At 45.4% G+C, this 21060-nt stretch overlaps 1 protein-coding gene across 2 annotated transcripts; it reads right to left on the bottom strand.

Moving 5' to 3' along the window:
- Positions 1 to 3584: 3584 nt before the first annotated feature.
- Positions 3585 to 15835, bottom strand: LOC140901357 (CMRF35-like molecule 8). Of its 2 annotated transcripts, XM_073320075.1 has the most exons (7): positions 15703 to 15835; positions 10668 to 11018; positions 9796 to 10125; positions 8139 to 8226; positions 7162 to 7280; positions 6027 to 6076; positions 3585 to 4193 (listed from the first exon to the last, which is right to left on the bottom strand). In XM_073320075.1, the coding sequence occupies exons 1-7, from the start codon at positions 15749 to 15751 to the stop codon at positions 3963 to 3965; spliced, it is 1218 nt and encodes a 405-aa protein (XP_073176176.1). In that variant the 5' UTR covers positions 15752 to 15835; the 3' UTR covers positions 3585 to 3962. The 2 variants fall into 2 exon arrangements, with proteins under 2 accessions (XP_073176176.1, XP_073176177.1); XM_073320076.1 differs by lacking the exon at positions 10668 to 11018.
- Between the last annotated feature and the right edge of the window lie 5225 nt (positions 15836 to 21060).

Genomic DNA, 21060 nt, shown 5'->3' with positions numbered 1-21060 from the left:
CAATGTACCCGGGACGGATGCTTCTCTGACTGGCTGAAAACTGGGGCAGCAGCAATGCCCACTGTGAACCAGCCTTTGGTCTAGACAGCCTGAGAAGAGTTGTCATATGATGAGGAAACCATGCGATGCAGAGGCGTTCTGACACCGAGGGATGGTGCTTTTCATTCTCAATAGGCTTTCTAGACAAGCTTTTGCATGATGTGAACTTCCCGTGTATGGACGGAGATTGTGTCTTGACTATCTCAGGGTGGGCTCTGCCAGGAAGATCACCCAGACATCTTGAAAGGTGGAATAGTGGGGCTGGGATACATCCTTGGGGATCTCCATGGAGAACCCTAAGGTTGTATTCAGACTCTTTGCTTGTCCTTTAATGGCACAACTGGAAAGGAGCTACAGAAAAGCTTATCAGACAAAGCAGTCCAGCAACTCAACATGACCGTTTAGGACAGGAAGTGAAGAATATTGTATGAGTTTAGACTGCTGGGTGTTTCAGACCAGCACAATGTAATTTGCCCAGGACACAAGGGTTAACATCTTTACTCTGTACTCTTACAAAACGTGCTGTGGGATTTTTAATGAAGTCAGAGGACCAGGAGCTCAGTTTTATGTTTCATCTGAAAGACAGTACCTCCAGCAGGTACAGGGCCCATCACCACAGTGCTGGGGCATTGGTTCATTACTGACTTGGAAGAGAGCCACCTATGGAGTTAACTAATCTAATGAGCTAGGTATTCACATGATGCCCATCACCATGGTATCTGAGCTCCTCCATTGCTTTTAGCTGGAGGTTTTCCTCCAAGTACTGATTCAGCCCCAGGCTATTTAGCTTATAGGAGCTGACAGCATCACACCCAGAGGTGGTAGGACTGCAGATATATCCTCTATGCACAAGCTTTTCTCTTTCTCCCTCTCTCTTCTAGATAAGATATAAAGAAACAGTCCTCCAACATGACGACAACTACAATATAGGATTCATTCTTTCTGTGTAGAGTTCCATTTTCAGTGCAACAGGTAGGAGTTCAGCTTCATGTTGACCAGAAACATCTACTGCCCTTCAAGTAGACCCCATAGTCCGTTCTAGTTCAAAATCTTCCATTATTGTCTAGTTTAGGGGTTTTTTAGCAAATATTTTTGTACTTTCTTTTGTAATTCCCCCCAGCTTGTTGCTCCTCCTGAGCACAATGTGATTTACAGCTATAGTGGGTCAGGAAATTTATAAAATTCCCTGCTAAAACAATGACCAAAATTGTTGAACATTTTCTTTGATTGTTCCCCCTCCCCCTCCACTTCCCCAATTTTTCAATGAAAACATGAACATCGTCAACAGAACTGGGCACTTTTTCACAAACATGCCTCTTGTTGACCAATAAAGGCTATTTTCCACCATAAAAAATATTTGACTCACTCTGTTTACAGCAAATTCCCGCTATCAATTTACTCCCTTCATTCCTGATCATTGAAGATCCTGCCCATCTCCAGGCGCTGCAGAGCTTCCTGTCTCAGTCATATTTCTGACCCTTCCTTGTGCATGCAAAGGGATCACACCTTGTGTTGCCATTTGATTGAGTAGCATTTTCCACCCACATTGTACCGGTGTAAATGGCTGAACAAGGGGCATATAGTGGTGGAGAATCAGGCCCTGGGTCTCAGGCTCTGCTTTCTTTCTCATTTACGTTATTGCTGGCAAAAGATGCCTGATTGTTAGCCAGAAAACAAAAGTCAGTTATATATCCTCAGAAGATTGGTAGGGTAGGCTTCCCCATGGAAACCCCAAGACAGCAGGGACCTACTTTTGGAGTGAGGGGTAGTTCAGGCCCGTTCAATCTGCCACCTGTCTGTGGTGCTTGGACAGCCAGATATGGTGCCAGCTCTTTTTGGGAAATGGACACTTCTGTCCACTGGGAACTGGGCTAAGACCCAGCAAACTCTCTCCACATCACTCACTGACCAGCTATCTGCTCTTGGACATTACCCACCCAGTCCAGATTCGCACCACTGATTTATAAATTAAAATTCCAGAGTCTCAGCATGACCCTCTGAGTCACCCAGTGCATCCGAGTCCTTAACTATTTAGCCTTAGTGATTGTTGTCACTTCCTCTCTGATTTTGGGCCTGTGTTGAAATCTGCCCTATGTGCTCATCCTTCTACTTCCTCTATTTTCTCCGTCATGTTCCTTGCAATTTAGCTGCTTCGTCTAGCACTTCCTCATACCTGGTCAGCTGCCTGTCCTCTCAGCTAGAGCAATGGGGGGACCCTTCTGTTTGGAAAGCTCCCATATTCTTCCCTGCCCTTCCTTCTCCTGGGTGCACGTGTGCGGTCCCGTCTCTTTTCTTCACTCAAACACTCAAAGACTGGGAGTGGATGAGTCATTACACTAACTAAAAACTATTTCCCCATGCTAATTTGCCCCCTATTGTTACTCACACCTTCTTGTCAATGGTTGGAAATGTGCTATCCTGATTATCACTACAAAAGGTTTTTTTCTCCTGCTGATAATAGCCCACCTTAATCGATTGGTCTCGTTAGGAGTTGGTATGGCAACCCCCATTTTTTCATTTTCTGTGTGTGTGTGTGTGTGTATATATCTATCTATATCTTCCTAGTGTATTTTCCACTGCATGCATCTGATGAAGTGGGCTTTAGCCCATGAAAGCTTATGCTCAAATAAATTTGTTAGTCTCTAAGGTGCCACAAGGACTCCTCGTTCTTTCCTCTGATACAGACTAACATGGCTGCCACTCTGAAATCTGACTCCTTTCTTGGTTTCTCTATTCCCCATTGCCTTGGTGTGAGTAGCCAGCCTGGGTAGGTCAGCAATACAGCCAGAGGTGCTGAGTAACCCAATGGCTTTCCCAGCCGGAGAACGACTGGCCACTCCTTCGGGGCGTTCAGGGGTGGGACGGGGAGTCAGAGGCCTGTGCCAATGCAGCCGTGTGGAAGCAGTGTCAATAAACGCTTTGAATGCGGCAGGTGACTGTTTTCAGTGCGCTGGCCATAGAGACTGCATGTATGTCCTGAACCTGTGGACAAACACTTGAGCACATGTTCAGTACTAGAGCTGGGAGCGCCACAGGATCCAGCTTTCGAGACTCTCCCCTGTCATTAGCCCTGGCAGCCCTGTGCCCCCTCCCATAAAGGAAGAGACACATGCACCCAACACACGTGCAGCTCTGAGACCCCACATGCCTGTACACTCTATTTGTTCATTTTAAATAGAAGCTCCTGATCTGAGGCCTCACCAAAATAACAAACATTTAATTTATTCCAAAATCCTGTTGTCCCTGTCTCCCTCACACGCACGCAGATCGCTGCACTTGAGCTGCTTAGGTGTTTGCATGACCTATTCTGCACTAACGTGTGTCTATATATGCAAAATATCATTTTTGCAGCTGCAAGTCTGTTCTGGGGCCTTGGTTCGTACAGTATAGTCATTCTAGATTAGAAACGGTGATGATGGTGATTAATACTTACCTGTCTGCCGTGCAACACGTTGCCCCCATGCAAACGCTCTCAAGCAACGTATTGAGGTATATGCAGCAAAACATGATGCAGTTCACACATAATCAGTATATTTATTCCCCCCCCCCCCATTCATTCTCTCTCACTTTCCCAAGGGGAAGCTGAACCCTGTAACACCTGAGTCAGAATCTTACACATACAATGTTTGAGTGAGTTTGAGATGACAATGCAAAAAGTGTCTTGCCCGGCCATATTCCTCCAGCCTGATCCCCGAGGATTCTCCTTTGTTCTCTTGATCTTCTCCAAAAGCAGGTGCATTTTGTCCAATTGCCTGTGATAAATTTCTCTGCAAGCCTCTGATCTGAGGCAGGTCTTTAAATATACATGTTAAATATAAACATAGCAAAGACTTCTTCTCTAGCATGCACACATGCTTCACCCCCAGCAGTGTTTCAGCTCAATCTCTTCTGTTCCACAGCTGGGCTAGTCAGGGTTCTTGAGATCACGATTTGGCGCCTGATGCTAATGGCTTGAGTGAAATGCTGGCATATCCCACAGGCTCAGTGGGGAACCTGGTGTGGGGTGTCTCCAGAGCTTGACTTGGCGTGATGTTGGCATAGACAGATTCCGGGGGACTGGGTCTGGATTTAAAGACCAAGGTGACATATTTTAGGTCTTGTGCCATCTCCTGTTTGTCATCCTTGGGATCATTCATGTTGCTGAAGCCCTGAGACTGTGCACAGAAAAGGAAAACACTTCTCAGCGAGAGCAGAGCTGATACCAAAAGCACAAGATTTACTCAGGTAGGGAGAAAAAGACCAACCTAACATGTTACTCTCTGTTGCGGAGAAGCTGGAAGGAGAGTGAGCCTTATTCACCCATCTCCTTCCCAGAAACCTACTATGACCCCATCCTTTCTACATTGGCTTCCAACCCTGTTGCCTCTCAAATGCCCCTAGAATCTCTCTGCTTCACTGCATTTCCAGCAGCATTTCCTATTGCTGTTCCCCCACTCATCCAGTGTTTCAAAGCCCCCTGGAGAAAGTTAACCTTGGGGTTTTAAGGTGAAGAGAATGCAAAGAGTTCAGGGGCCACAGCCAATTGCTGGCAAGTCAGCAGGACTCAAATGGATCATAGGACACCTGAGTTTTGTAGCCTCTTGTCTCTGTTTAGCTGTCCAGCTCATTCTATTCAAACCCGACCCATTTCAGCCTATTCCTATGTGTTCTTTCTAGTCAAATCCAATCCAGCCTTTCATTCTGCTCCATTTTCAATCAATCCCAATTCATTCTCGGTCAACCCAATTTTCAATCCACTTTCTCTGCACACTCTTCAGAGCAGGGACGCCCTGTGCACTTTTGTCTGCAAAGCACGTAACACAAAGCACAATACAAATAATTACTGATTCAATCCAGTCCATTCCAGTCTGTTCTATTTAGTTCATTCCATTCCACTCTTGCCTAGTCTGATCCAATCTATTCCAAACCAGCACGATCTATTCCAGTCCCCACCACTGCAAACCAAGATGCTGCTTGGGTTCCTGTTTTGTATATGCACCATCCCAACATTTTGCCTCCAAGCCCATTATAAACAGGTATCACTGTCAGCTAGCGCTGGTTGGAAAAACTTCAAGGGAATAATTTTCCATTGGAAAATGCTGTTCCTGTTGAAATTGAATAGCTTTGTGAAATCATGTCTGTTTTGCCAAAATTATTTTTTTGACAAACTCCAAACTCCGGCCCATTTTGACATTTTAAGAACAAAATGTTTCAAATCTTCTTTTTGAAAAGACTTTTCATTTGGAATTTTTTATTTTGTATTTTTAATACACAATTTTAAGTTGACAATGGAATGAAATGTTTCTGTTGACTAGAAATGGGGTTTTTTTTGCATTCATAGAGAATTTTGAAATCTTTTGGGTTCCATTGTGAAACTTAAATCTCAAAATCCTTCACAAAATGGTATTTCCATCCTCACATGGCTCTCTTGTCAGTGTGGAGGGAGAGTGGAAATTTAAAATGATTATATAAGTAAACAGCAGTGCACGGTTTCACTCTCACATCCTCTCTGCCAGCTCTGCCTTACAGGGCCATCTCTTTCCACTTTACAGCAAATGCCCCATGATGGCGAAAAGACTGTTCTTTCTCTTTGTACTGCATTTAACACTGTACTGCAGGGGTTGCCAAACTTTGCCAGAGCACGGCTCACATTTTAGTACAGAGGTTGTCTCATTGACACTTCTCCTGTTCACAATTAAACAAAGCACCCCTCCCGTTCACGTGCAATCACATAAAAGCCTCGTGGCAACTACAACAACTGCCTGTGTGGAAAAGTAACATTAAGTGAGCTGTAGCTCACGAAAGCTTATGCTCAAATAAATCTGTTAGTCTCTAAGGTGCCACAAGTCCTCCTTTTCTTATTAAGAAAGTATTTCAAGTTTCTTTGAATGCAATTTAGCAGCTGAAAATAAGGAGAAGCAAGCTCCACATGATCAGCCAGTTCTTCACAGACTGCAGTTTGGGAACCTCCACGCGACTGCTTTTATGTTTCCAGTAGCTTCACTTACCACTGTGGCGTCCTTGGGTTCTTCATAGATGCCTTCAGCTTGTCCATCACCTTTTCATAAAGACAAGACAAGATCCCCTCAATCCTGAGCATTCCTCATGTCATTACAGCGTAGGTGAAAGCCACAGAATGGACTGGCCAGTAGTAATGGTAGCAAAGATTGTAATAGTGGGGACCAAACTACACTGAATCCAGGGAGCAGGTTGTGTCCAGTTTACAGTTCCGCCCTGGGAATGATAGTATGGCTGAGTTTATGAAATGTCCTGTGAGAAGTTTTTAGGGACGTGGGTCTGATCTCATGTGGCAAATTATTTCTAATCTGGTATTTTCTGTGGCAGTGATTGCAGTCTGATGCTTTGGAGGATTTTTTTAAAATCCAGGATGCAGCTGTCCAGTTGTGCAATGTGTATTTAGGGGAAAGAACGCCTTCTGAACCCTTGGGGCAGTCAGCCTGTGCCTTGACACACGAGATTTGACTACCTGGCTTGTTGCTTGTGTGCTTACAAATGCTATTTTACCCTTTTAAAAACTAAACTATTTTGCACAAACGTACAGTCCTTTTATCCAAGGACCTCAAAGCACGTTTACAAAGATTGAAGGACACTTAAGTAGTTCAGGCTCAAAATTTAGGTTTTCTTAAGCTCAAATTATTATTAATAGGACATTTTTTAGGAAGTTTTTTTTTAAAAAATTTGTGTCCAAATAGTTTGCCTGCATGTAAACATTCCCATGCGGCCTTTGTAATGTGCAAATGTGCAGCCGTGAGCTAGTGCACAGGCATGAGCAAGAGGAACCAGCTACAGACAAAAGTGAAAATGCCAAGGGTAGTGTCAGCTTGAATGCGATGGGAGGAAGGTAACAATCAGCATAAACAGAGGCCAAGCCCTGACTGGGAATGGAGACAGCTTAATTCTGAACGTGCTCCCTCTAGCGCAGGGGCACACGGGGAGAAGACGGAGATGGGAAGCCAGCAATGCTGCTTCCCTGGCTGTACCTGCTCTCCACCTTGTCCAGGGCTGCCCACTGGGAATCAAGCAGTGGGGTTGAATTCACTCCAAGTTAAAGCAAATGAGAAATAGGGAACCCAGTGTTGTGACAGCCAGACCATGTGAGGCCCCATCCGGCTCTCTATTTACCTCTTGTCTTCAGCTGCCTGGACTGTCTGGTGCATAATATCACCAAGCCTAGAAGCACGAGGATGAAGAGGACTCCCAGGACCACGCTGACGATGATGACGGTTCTCTCACTCAAGAAGCTGAGGAAGCAATGGCAGTCTGTGTTACAGGCGGAATGCTTCCCAAAACCCTTAGCGCACACCCAGCGGACCGTCAGACCGGGCCCTGGGATAGCTCGCACACCTCGGTGGCTTTTTCTCATCATGTTACTTCCTTTAATGCTAAACCCTGTCTGTGCCATTTGACGTAGGGAGTAAGATCCTGAACGTCTCTCTGGGGCCCTGTGAAAACAAACCACTCTCTGAAGCCCAACTGTGAGCTCTGTGGGACAGGGAACGTCTTTTTTGTGTTCTGTTTTGTACAGTGCCTAGCACAACAGGGTGCGGGGTGTATGGTGCCACCACAATACAAATCACAGACCTCAAAAAGAAAAACAAACCTAAACTGAATACATCAGTAAATAGAAGGAGGTGATACACCGCTGGGGAAATATTTAATACGGCTTCTGCAGCTTCCACTGAGCACAATGGCCGCTGGCTGGCATCAGGAATGAGAAGGGGGCAACGTTGCTTTTACAATGGCGGATGCAGGGAACTGTTTGGATTCAATGCATCCAGATCTAACGTCATTTCTCTTGCGCCAAAGAGCAGCAGCTGCAAGGGTTAATGATAACACAGTGACAAGACGAGTAAATTCTCAAACGAGACGGGGCCTGGATATCATCTGCCCATTTTATCATGTGCCATTTAACACTGGTTGGCAGCTGGGAAGAGGGCACCAATCTGGCACCTTTTAAAGGAGGCCTGCTACATTCAGTGCCACTGTGAAAGGCTGCTGCTTTCTCTCTGAAAAGATGAGAATGTGGGATCAGCCACTAACAGCCCTTTGGAGGTGTGCAAACACAGAGGCTGTCTTAGAGGAAGGGGTTGGATCCTTACCTGCTGTCTGCTGGGTTGACCCCAGCACTAAAGATTAGGCTGGTGTGACCTGTGGTTGAGGTAACTGGGACGTCACTGGTAGATGTAGCTGCAAATACAAACACAGTTTCAACACCTTAGGCCTTGTCTACTCCAGCCTTTAGCCTGTAACATTTCCAACCAGTGCTGGCTACCACTGGTGCAGGGCTAGTGGAGACAAGCTGGCCGTGCTGTAGGCGCTGTGTCATGCAGACCTACTTGGAACAAGCTAAAATACGCAATGGTTAAAAGGCTGAGTGGCCACTTGAGCCTTGTCTACACTAGCCTTCGCACTGTTGCTACTGAGAAGCACATGGTACGATGGGGAGGTTGCTCTGTTTTGCAAAGCTTCTCCTGTAACAGGAAGCATGTAACAATCCTAGACAAAGCCAGCCAGGAGCATGTGAGAAGTAGGCCATTAGCATCACCTGTGTAACAGTTCCCTGCAGTAATGAGGAAACCAAGCAAAGAAACAAACCCTTAGAAACATGCCAAACATTGATACAGTAACAGCTTCTAGAGCCCTTACTACACATCACTTCAGGCCTCCCATGAGGTATCAGGGCTCACAGACTGTGTATTCAATCACATGTATTATGATGCCTTTTTTTTCTTCAAAATAAAACCTTTGTTTTTCAATTACCTTTAATTCTATTTTTAAACTGTATTTAAAAAGAAGTATCTCAAAATGGAAACAAAATGTTTTGCTGGAAATGAAATGTTTTTAATCTTTGAAACTTGTAGCTAACCAAAAGTTCAAATTTTTGCACAGCTCTAATTCTGATATGGACTTAATGTCTGACGGCTTCCCTTGCACAGGACTATCCCCACCCGTCTGTATTGCTCGACGGCCATCTTCAGAAACAGGCCAGAGAAAGTTGCTGGGCTCTGATAGCAAATTTGTTAAATTTCACTGATTTAAAAAAAAAAAAAGTCAATTTGAGGGAATAACTAGAACCTGGAGCTGGTTAAAACGTGGGTCAGAATTTAAAAAAAATATTTTTTTCCCTCCATCCGAATGCAAAATTTGAACTGAATAGTATCTCCACTAGCTGCTCTGGAAACCAATGCTCAGCTGCTACGCAGGTGCTTAAAAACTATGAGTCTGCGGGTCATAGAAGTACCTAGATTGAAATGATTGAACCAGCTCTCAAGTAAAGGGGAGACGAGAAACAAATATTTAGATAGAAAAGGAGGACTTGGGGCCCCTTAGAGACTAACCAATTTATTTGAGCATGAGCTTTTGTGATGCAGCCGATGAAGTGAGCTGTAGCTCACGAAAGCTCATGCTCAAATAAATTGGTTAGTCTCTAAGGGGCCACAAGTCCTCCTTTTCTTTTTGCGGATACAGCCTAACCCGGCTGTTACTCTGAAATATTTAAATAGGTCATTAAAAACAGAAATATCCACATGACCAAAGTCCTTATCCCAGCTGATGTTCTACATCAGTTCCTAGTGTGAGCGATGAATAAAGGGACAAGGTTTTGTGGGGAGTGGAGAGAATTCCGGAATCAGCTGGGAGGAGGTGATACAGATTCAGTATCAGAAAGAGGAAGGAGAGAGTGGAGAAGGTGGGGGGCTGAAATCTGCAAACCAAAAAATCCCAAACCCCAGATTTTCCCTACCAATAAATACTCACCCTTGGTAACAGCCAGTTTAACTTCAATTATTCTGTAAAGCCTGGGAGGCTTATAGTGCACACACCAGTACACCCCTGCATCGTCTACCTGCAGTTTCTGCATGGTGATAGTAACAATCCCTTTCTGGGTGTCGTCATGTATCCTGGCTCTGCCTTTCTGAGCCCTGTTTTGATATGTGAAGTACCCGTGATCAGTGCTGACCAAGACATCACACTCATTCTGAACTGTCCTTCGGCACCAGGCTTTCTTCTCCTCTTTGTAATCCTGTGTGTTGTATGGACACTGGACAGAGAGACTCTGCCCCTCCATAGCATCGTATTCTTGGAATTCTGGAAAACACAAAACCTGGTCAGTACAATCTGGTTGAGAGGTATGATGATGTACATTTCCCATGAGTGGGTCATATACCCAATGGCCAAATTCTTCCTTGGTGTAGCTCCATTCACTGGCTTCAGCTGTGTTACAGGAGGGGTGAATGTGAACTGGTGTATTTGGTCCTGTTTGCCAGAAAACTCAATGGTTTGGGCTGTTCCCTTTGCACTTGATCATTCCAAAGTCTTGCAGAGCGAGGGAAGCTACGGATCCTTTCCAGGCCAGGTTCTCCAAAGAGCTCAGTGTATGGGGTGCAGTCTGGGTGCTGAGCTCTTGGAAATCTGGCCCTGATTGTTGGGACTGAGCACTTTAAAATGGTGATTCCAAGCAGTTCCCAGTGTGAGACAGGAGAGAGGAGACAAGGGTTTGTGGAGGGTGACAGATTCTGGGGCCATGCAGGAGGAATCTATACAGGCAGGGGAGAGATGATAAAGTGGGGGAAGGAATTGGGATTATAGTCAGTGGAAAAGACAGTTCTCCTGAAAGGAAATGAACTCACCCTTGGAAACATCCAGTTTAATTGCTGTTAGTCGATACACTATATTGGGCGGCTCAAAGCGCGCACACCAGTACGCTCCGGAGTCCTGCACCTGTAGCTTCTCCATGGTGATGGTTACAATCCCATTATGGGTGTCATCCTCTATTGTGGCTCTTCCAAAGGTAAACTTGGTTGGGTGTCTACGTGATGATGGGTAAGAGGTGCTAACTAAGGGAGAGCATTTCTCGTCTCTCAGCCGGCACCAGGTTTTCAGTGTTGCACTATAATCCGTGGAACTGTAAAGACACTTAACAACGAGACGCTGCCCCTCCATTCTGCTCTCCACTGCGTCAAACTCTTGTTCCTGGAATCCTGGAAGACACCAGACCTGCTCAATTAGAGCTGGGCTGGAGAAGGGCTGCCAGCTGCCCCCCGACTGTCCTGCACTCCAGTGCTTGGACGAAACGCAGCCCAAGAACTAGAGGCTGGGAAGAATGGAGATGAATCAGTAAAAGCAGCAATTACAAATCATTCTCCTATCCAGGGCCGGATTAATGCAGGGGCTCTAGGGGCTGCAGCCCAGGGCCCCGGCCAATGGGAGTTGTGGGGGCAGCCCTTGCAGGTGCGGGCAGTGCATGGAGACATGCTGTCCTCCTCCCCACGGGGGTGCACAGAGATGTACCAGCAGCTGGTCACTTCTGGGAGTGGCGTGGGGCTATGGCAGGCAGGCAGGCAGCCTGCCTGAGCCCTGGTTTGCCGCTGGCCGTGAGCCACCTGTGGTAAGAGCCTCCCTGACGGAGCCTGCACCTCACACCCCCTCCTGCACCCCAACCCCCTACCCTGGGTCAGAATCCCCTCCTGCACCAAACTCCCTCCCAGAGCCCGCACCGCTCACCCTCTCCTGCACCACAACCCTCTGCCTCACGTCAGAATCTCCTCCTGCACCAAACTTCCTCCCAGAGCCCACACCCCGCACCCTCTCCTTCACCCCAACACTCTGCCCCAGCATGGAGCCTCCTCCTGCACCCAAACTCCCTCCCAGAAAGAAACTAATATAACAGCTGTTCTAAGGTAAGAAGTAGGCTATTTTCAATTAATGTAACTATATTTGACATGTTTTAAGACTGAAATGTAACCACAGAATGGCTGTATGTTACTTAAAAGGCAAGTTTAGTATAGTGTTAATAGCCTCGATGCCATAACTGTGATCATTTTCTTTTAAATTAGCAACAAGACTTGTATACAGGGGCCCCACAAAATCTAATAGCTCCAGGCTCACAGGAGAGTTTATGCAGCCCTGCTCCTAACACCTGCCTGGAGCACATTCAAAGACAGCAACATATCCTGCACTGTCCCCTGCACACGGTCCATTTTCTAAGTGTGTATTCTCATGTTCTTTGTTTATTTGCAGCATTTCAATCTCTCTGGTGGTTTAAAGTCCCTGTGTCATCTCCGCCTATTTACATGTAGGTAGCTGGCAATAAACCAGCCCAAATTTGAATTCATTGCAGCATCAGACATAATAATAGTGGTAAGTCACATTAGCTATTCCGATCTCATAGAAGATATGTCATACACTTGATTTACCCTGGTATAAGTGAAAGCAGAATCAGGCCTGTTTTTTAAAAATCTCTCCTCAACTAAGGAGCTGGACAGCTGAGCACAGATCTTTGAGCTGGGTAGTTCTCTGCACTAACACGGAGATGGTTTGGATGTTCCAGTAGATCTTTTCAATATCTTATTTAGGACACATCTCTAGATGGGTGAAGCCTACGGCTCCACAACTGGAGAAAAATGAAACTAGCCAGAAAGTTTCTGCTCATCCCTTTATTCTGTTCATCCTTATAAATACTATTTATTTCAGTAATGCAGAAAGGCCATGCAAGAATGGGGCCTAATTGTACTAGGCACTCTGCAACTGCCCAGGAAGACTTGGGTGCCACACTCAAGTCTCTTTTTAGACCCTTTCCTTAGGACTCTCACAAGATAACACAAAATATCCCCCTCTGGCAAATGGGTTGCAAGACCCAGAGAACTTCCCCTCTGCCCTTGTAAAAGGACACTCCCCCCTTTAAAACCCTGCTGAATCAGGGGACAAGCAGCCCATTATGGCATGGTCTGATCCTTTAAGGGCCAGAGGCCTGGAGTTGGCCAGCCTGTCCAGTTAGCCCCACCTGCCACACCTGGGGGAGTGGCGGGGGAGGGGGAATGAGGGTTAAGTAGTAGAACCTGCTGGGTGTGGAGGATCCGTAGCTTCCCTCGCTCTGCAAGACTTTGGAATGATCAAGTGCAAAGGGAACAGCCCAAACCATTGATTTTTTTGATCTATAAAGATCAGCAGGACTCTGCAGAGAGGGGATGATAGGAAGTTGTAGAGAGGTGGCAGGGTGTGAGAAAGGCTTCTGCAGGGAAGATCCTGAGACCAAGAGAGTGACTCCAGCTAGGAAGCATTGGGAAGAGCCTGAGACACAAGCAGAGTTTGGGGCTGTGTCTAGCTTGTTGCAGCGGGAAGGGCTTTTTGTGTTAATAAAACTCTAAGTAGGGCTGTTCTCCTTGGATTCATTAAAGCCAGTGTGGAGTTTATTGAAGAAGTCCCTTGAAAGGGGAAACTGAGGCAGGCCCCTGAACAGCAAGCTTTGGCCATGAAAGGGTGCTCAGGAGTTGGCTGGCCCCTGTGGGACAGCCCTTAGCTATTTCCTGGTCATTCCACCCTGTCACGCAGAGACAGTCCCTGCTCCAAAGAGCATACAATTAGGGCTGTCGATTAATAGCAGTTAACTCACGCAATTAACTCAAAATGTTAATCACTATTAATCGCAGTTTTAATCACACTGTTAAACAATAGAATACCAACTGACATTTATTAAATATTTTTGGATGTTCTTCTACATTTTCAAATATATTTATTTCAATTACAACACAGAATACAAAGTATAGAGTGCTCTCTTTATATTATTAGTTTTGATTACAAATATTTGCACCGTAAAAATGATAAACAAAAGAAATAGTATTTTTCAATTCACCTCATACAAGTACTGAAGTGCAATCTCTTTATTGTGAAAATGTCACTTACGAATGTAGGGTTTTTTGTTACAGAGCACTGTACACTTTGTATTCGGTGTTGTAATTGAAATCAATATATTTGAAAATGTAGAAAAATCCAAAAGTATTTAAATAAATGGTGTTCTATTATTGTTTAACAGTGCGATTAATTGTGCGAATAATCACAATTAATTTGTTTAATTGCTTGACAGTCCTACAAGCAATCTAAATACACAAGGACAACCACGGGTGGGAAGAGAAAGGGATATAATGCCCCAGCAAAGCGAACAATGCAATGGCTGCCAAAATGAAGCCCTCAGCAGTTCTCCAGGGGCAATCCATGGACCACTGCTGGTCTGCAGAGCCCTGCGTGGTGGTGCACAGGTCGGAATGCTTTAAGAAACAAGAGGATTGAGGTGATTGATTGGAGCTGTATGGAGCTAGGGCCTGTCTCCACAGGGGACATCGCTGCCAGTGTAGCTCTACCAGGATAAAGAAAAAGAGGACTTGTGGCACCTTAGAGACTAACCAATTTATTAGAGCATGAGCTTTCATGAGCTACAGCTCACTTCATCGGATGTATACCATGGAAACTGCAGCAGACTTTAATATACACAGTTTCCACGGTATGCATCCGATGAAGTGAGCTGTAGCTCACGAAAGCTCATGCTCAAATAAGTTGGTTAGTCTCTAAGGTGCCACAAGTCCTCCTTTTCTTTTTGCGAAGACAGACTAACCCGGCTGCTACTCTGAAATCTACCAGGATAGCTGGATATCGCCCCTGTGATGCATGTCTACACTGGGGGCTTGCACTGGTGCAGCTACATTGATTTAACAACACACATCCCCAGTATCGATAGCTCCCTAGGTAGAGGTGTTGAATGAAAAAGTGGGGCCAGGAGCGAGCTTTCATCCCAGGATCCGGTCCATATCCTGCAAATAGTGGAGAGTGACTATGTGATGTACTCAAGACGGGCTTCTGTTCAGTATCCGTATTTGCTATGTCTAGGAAAGTATAGTCGTTAAACAGGCGGGTTTGGAAAGGAGAAACTGTGGCTTTAAATGGTAGCTCAGAGGATCTGAAAGCTGTTTGAGCAGGTGTGACGTGCCCTACGATGGGGGTTTGGTGCTTTTCACTGGGCTGTAGTCTGACTCTTAGAACACTGAGGGACGTATTTGCAAAATTGCTCAGCATTCAGCTGCTTCCACTGAGAACTCTGCATCCCTCCCATATCCGCCGAGTTGTTCTCAAATGGAGCTGCTGGGTGGCACTGCTCAGAAAATGGGAACGTTTCTGTGGAAAATATTGACGTTTTATCAAATTGAAAACCCAAAAGTGCTGGTTATTGGCTGGAAAATATTTGGGTTTTGGGAGTTTGTGTGTGTGTGTGTGTGTGTGTGTGTGTGCAAAGTTGAAATTTCCATGAAGAGCAAACACTTTTTTTAGTTGAAAACCCAATTTCCCATCAAAAACAGTGCTGATAGAAAATTTTTGAACAGTGCTACTGGTGGATGCTCAGCACTCTTTGAAAATCTGGCCCTGCTTGTGTCACGGTGCCTGGGAACTGCCTGAGGCAGTGAAGGTTTATTTCTGCTCCCTCTCTCTCTGGCATAAAACTGAAGTCAATCCCTTGATGTCAAAATAATTATGCAGATGGGAGATCAGAATTGGTTCCTAAATAGTTACAGCTGAGTTCCTATGGCTGCTGTGCCGTTTTCTGGACGGGTGTGTGAGATAATGTTTGTTTTAATCAGAGAGAAGGGGGAACTCTGTACTGAGCCGGAAACAAGTACCCAAAAGAAAAGGAATTGCCTGAGTCGTGGTTAAAACTAGACCTACACTTGGGGAGAATTCTTGTAGCTGTTATTTCATATTTATATTATGCAAGTGTCCAGAGATTCAGAAGATCGAGGCTTGATTCCCGAGCAGGGAAAATATAGCCCCAGATCCCACCTGCCCCTGACATGGACTGTCCATGTAACTTCCCAAGTATCACTTCACTCTTCCACTTACCTGAGATGCAGAGCAGCAGCAGCAGCAGCAGCAGGAATCTCAGCTCCATGCCTGTCTTCAAGCCCACAGAAGGGGCATTGCTGGAATGTACTCTGGAACGTGAAATGGTCTTCTCTCTGAGCTCTCTCCTATCGACACTGAAGCTGCAGGAGGAAGTGGCTGAGGTCTTGCCTTAGCACGGAAATTATTCACCATGTTTTGCAATGAAACATATTAAGATAATTTAATTGTGTATTTAGGGAAGTGGATGGCAACAAAAGAGTTTGGGGGGAGGGGGAATGGTTTCCACATCCCTCCTGGGCACAGTCACTGTCTGATCTTTCACAGACTGGGCTAAATGATCATTTTGTTAAGTTCCCTGTGTGGGAAAGCGGGAACGAGCTGGTGTCTCAGGCTCAAATCAAACCCCAAAGAAAAAAGGGGCATATTTTAAGAGACAGGTTTCCTGAGCATGGAAATGTGGTGCATTAAAATGCACCCCTTTTTGCTTTGTGGTATGATTGGAGCCTGAAAGACCATCTTGTTCCCCTTTCCCACAGCTCATGTGATCAAGAACTGAGGATCATCTTTTGACTCAGGTTCCACCAGGGCAGTGGAGACCAGTTCGTTTGTTTTTGCTACTATGCCTCATCTCTGCTGGCAAACTGCATGATAGAATCCCAGAAATGTAGGGCTGGAAGGGACCTTGAGAAGTCATCAAGTCCAGCCCCCTGCACTGTGGCAGGACCAAGTAAACCTAGACCATCCCTGACAGGTGTTTGTTCAGCCTGTTCTTAAAACCCTCCAGTGACGGGGATTCCACTACCTCCCTTGGAAGCCTGTTCCAGAGCTTAACTATCCTTAGAGTTAGGTTAAGTACTAGGAAAAACTTTCTAAATGTCCCTGGCCTAAGATTATGCCCGTTACTTCTTGAGCTACCTTCAGTGGGCACGGAGAGCAATTGATCACTGTCCTCTTTGTAACAGCTCTTCAGATATTGGAAGACTGTTATCAGCGCACCCCACAGTCTTCTGTTCTCAAGCCTAAACATGCCCAGGTTTTTCAACATTTCCTCACAGATCAGGTTTTCTAAACCTTTGATAATTTTTGTTGCTCTCCTCTGGACTCTTCCCAGTTTGTCCACATCCTTCCCAAATTGTAGTGCACAGAACTGGAGCGAGTACTCCAGCTGGGGCCTCACCAGTGCCAAGTAGAACTGGACAATTCCATCCTGTGTCTTCCATATGACACTCCTGTTAATACACCCCAGAATCATATTAGCCTGTTTTGCAGCTGCATCACACTGATGACTCCTATTTAGTCTGTGGTCCACTGTAACCCCCAGATCCTTTTCAGCAGTACTACTACCGTGCCAGTTATTCCCCGTAGTTGTGCATTTGATTTTTCCTTCCTAAGTGAAATACTTTGCACTTGCCCTTATTGAATTTCATCTTGTTGGATTCAGACCAACTTTGAATTTTAACCCTGTCCTCCAAAGTGTTTGCAAACCCTCCCAGTTTGGTGTAATCTGCAGATTTTATAAGCATACTCGCCATTCCATTATCCAAGTCATTAATGAAAATATTGAATAGTATTGGATCCAGGAATGACCCCTGCAGGAACCCACTAAATATGCCCTTCTAATTTGACAGCAAACTGTTGATAACTGCTCTGCGAGTACGATCTTTCAACCAGTTGTGGACCCAGCTCATAGTGAATTCAACTAGACTACATTTCCCTAGTTTGCTTAGGAGAATGTCATGTGGAAATGTGTCAAAAGCCTTAAAAAATCAAGGTACATCACGTCCACTGCTTCCCCCTATTCACTAGCTCAGTAATACTATCAAAGAAGGATATTAGGTTGGTTTGGCATGGTTTATTCTTGACAAATCCATGCTGACTACTCCTTATTACCCTATTATCCTCCAGGAGCTTACAAAATGTTTGTTTAATAATTTGGTCTAGTATCTTTCCAGGTATCAAAGTTAGGCTGACTAGTCTGTAATTCTCTGGTTCCTCCTTGTTCCTCTTTTTATAGATCGGTACTATGTCCTCTGGGACCTCTCCTGTCCTCCAGGAGTTCTCAAAGATAATTGCAACCAGCTCGGAGATTGCTTCAGCTAGTTCCTTAAGTGTCCAAGGAGGAATTTCAGCAAGCCCTGCTGATTTGAATACATCTAACTTATTTAAATATTCTTTAACCTGGTCTTTACCTATTTTGGCTTGTGTTCCTTCCCTTAGTTGTCAATATTAATTATGTTGAATATCTGGTGGTCATTAACCTTTTTCGTGAATACTGAAGCAAACTAGGCACTAAGCAGCTCAGCTTTGTTGATGTCATCATTTGTTAGCACTCCTTCCCCGCTAAGTAGAGGACCTACACTTTTCTTGGTCTTTCTCTTGCTCCTAATGTATTTAAAGAACATCTTATTGCCGTTTATGTCACTTGCTGGGTGTAATTCATTTTGTCCCTTAGCCTTTCTGATTTTGTCCCTACATACTTATGCTGTTTCTTTGCATTCCTCTTTATCAATTTGACCATATTTCCACTTTTTGTAGGATTCCTTTTATATTTTCAGGTCATTAAAGGGCTCCTGATGGAGCCAGATTGGCCTCGTATGATTCTTCCATTTTAGAACTAACATCAGCCTTAGCCAAGGGCTGTCCTGTTTAACACTGTGTCAGCAAATTGCAGTTAGCCCTCTGATCCACTCAATGATTAACCATGACCAGATGAGGCTATGTTAAACCCAACAGTCCATCACTACACTGAATGATAAATCATGTTAGTTAAGATGTTTTCCAGCAGGAAGTAATTTTTGAGGGCAGATAAGCCTTATCTGGATCTGGCCAAGGGCAGAGTCTTCTCGTTGCTTGGTCTTGTTTGTGCAGTTCTCCCATGGAGGAGGCCACTCTGAGTTCCTCTGAGAATGTGCAAAGCTTTTCCATTCCATTTATAACTCCATAGCTCCTTGTTCTCACCTGTGCACTGGAAGGTGAGAGTTCATGCTGAGGGGCCCTCCAACCTTGATATTCCACGTAATGGACCCAGATGTTGCTTTGGAGAAGGGCACTTTATACATTATTTCAGGGGGAAAATGCACCCTTTGTATATCTCCCATGCAGAAGCAGCATGAAGAGCAGCAGTGTAAGGTTTTCTCATTCCACCCCTTGCCAGCATGCCTTTAATCTGAATGGTAGGGACCGTGTCTAGCTGTTGAGAGAAGAGTCTGTACCCATGACCATCTCTGTCCTTAGCAACTCTGCTGGGATTGCCATCTACTCTTCACTCTGATGGTGATTTTCGGATGTGGGCAGTGTTTGGGCTCCTGCCTTCTGGGAACTTGACTGAGATCCAACAACCTCATTGGACATTAAACAGTTTGATAAATACTTTTGGTCACGGTACACCTGAGTCAGCCATTGAGCCAGATTCTACTCTCATCTACCCTGGTGTAACCCCACTGACTGCCACTGATCTACTCTGAATTCACTGTGGTGTGAATTTGCCCCCAAAAGCTCCTTCTGGTTCTGCCATCGGGTTGATATGGAGCAGGCAGTGGAGAGGGTGAATTATTAATATCTTTCACTTCCCTAGCACCGTTGTGTGTGGATCTCAAAGAGCTTTGCAGGCAGTGAGTGCAGGACTTGTGTTGCAGAGGAAGTATCAACCCAACATTGCAGAGGAGAAAAGAGAGCCAGTCCTGCATCTGTTTTGAGATCCCATAGGAGGCACTATATAAGTTCCAGGCCTTATAACAATCAAACTAGCCCCCAGGTTGCTCCCAATGATCCATTCCATGGAATCGAAAAGAGCCAGGGCCAGGACCAATGGGACAGATATTTCCATAGGAGCCTGGCATGGAGAAATCAAACTCACACCATTCAGTGTTCATACGTTGTATTTTCAGTTAAAGAGAGTCGTTACAGCCTTCAGAATTGTACAGCTCATGGAGTAACAGTAGGGTTGCCAACATTGTATTTAAAAAATAGAGGAGCAGTTTCTTGGCAGTGCTGCTCAAATTTGACCTGGCTGCCCCTCCGTGCATGTCAAAGGGGAGGCCTGGCCACATTTGAGTTGACTGGCAGCCAGAGCCATGCTCTGGACTCCTCCGGAAACACTCTACATTGAAACGGATGATAAAAGGCCCTCAGTACTGATTTTGTTTGGGACAGGCAATATTTATTTAAATAAGGGACATCTCTAAAGATATGGGACTGTTGGCAACCCAGGGAAACTGGGCCCGTCTGCAGCCAGTGTAGCAGAGAGCCTCTGTGGATATTTGTCACAGCCCCCTAAAGCTCTCCCTGCTGGACACTCACCAGGCTACTGTGCATGGGTCCATCACACTAGAGCCATGTGTTTTAAGCTTTCCAAGGCTGAGTAGGCCCCAGCACTGTCTCTGTCCTTGGCCTCTCATGCACTCTTCATGGAAATGGGAGCTCGTGGTCCAGCTGCTCTACACCTCCAGGACCCCACGACCATTCCAGTAGTTTAAGCTCACCGTTTCCAAGAGCTCCAGCTTTGTGGGTGCTCTGGGTTACAGGTTACCTCTCTTGCGACATGTGACAGAAGAAGCACATAACACACTGACTTTGCAAAAGTTTCCAAAACAAGCACTCTATGTCTTTAGATTTCTCAAGACATATAGAGATATAGTCCAAACAATGACATCTGTGTGCATTTCCCTGCTTCAAATTGCTAACCTTTCTTGAACGTTCTTTGGGCTTAGGTCGGAGCCCGCTATGAGTCCAGGATCCCCTCTCCTGCATGTGGCTTCTCCTCTGAATCACAATCTCTCTCTCCTCTTCAGCCAGCTTCCTTCTTCCTCAGCTGGTCCCACAGTTCAACAGAACACTGCCCCCCCAGCTATGAAAGCATGCCCCTCTGTTATTCTCTGCTGCCCAAGCTTCCTTTGAGTCCCTCCTGAATCTCTAAGCTGCTGTAGTTTTTAAGACCCCGTGCTAACACTGGATCTCTCTGTTTTGCTTCTGGGAAAATTCCATTCCTTCAGGCCCCTAGTGCCCATGCAGAGAAATTGTAGAAAGCGAGCTTGATCTATGATGCAGTTACTCCTGTTGTCTCCCCGAGTAAGGTCTGTTCTCATGCTGCTAGTCTATAATAATCAGCCTGTCCATGGACATGCCGGTGCCTCTCTCCTCTTAGCACAAGGAGCATGAGGCAGAACACAGTCAAAGGCAGTCATAAGACATAAGGATACAGACCGTTCATAAAATCAAACTGGAATCCATAATTTGTACCTAGCCAGATTTCGCAAAGCGACTCAATATTGTCAAAGTGTGTGCAGGTGGGGAGGGCGTTCCCACCCCGCTGGAAGAGCAGCTCAGAAAGAAAGTGGTGGATTGCTTCTTCCTCCT

Source organism: Lepidochelys kempii, chromosome 21, assembly GCF_965140265.1.
Source record: "Lepidochelys kempii isolate rLepKem1 chromosome 21, rLepKem1.hap2, whole genome shotgun sequence".
Lineage (NCBI taxonomy): Eukaryota > Metazoa > Chordata > Testudines > Cheloniidae > Lepidochelys > Lepidochelys kempii.
This window is presented reverse-complemented; position numbering and strand designations above follow the sequence as displayed.

What these genes read in the sequence shown, in the direction of transcription:
- LOC140901357 (XM_073320075.1), bottom strand. Translation starts at nt 15,751, where the DNA reads ATGGAGCTGAGATTCCTGCTGCTGCTGCTGCTGCTGCTCTGCATCTCA. An exon ending in TAAACTGGATGTTTCCAAGG is followed by an intron (nt 10,126 to 10,667) that starts GTGAGTTCATTT and finishes TGTGTTTTCCAG; the next exon opens with AATTCCAAGAATACGATGCT. An exon ending in TAAACTGGCTGTTACCAAGG is followed by an intron (nt 8,227 to 9,795) that starts GTGAGTATTTAT and finishes TTGTATTTGCAG; the next exon opens with CTACATCTACCAGTGACGTC.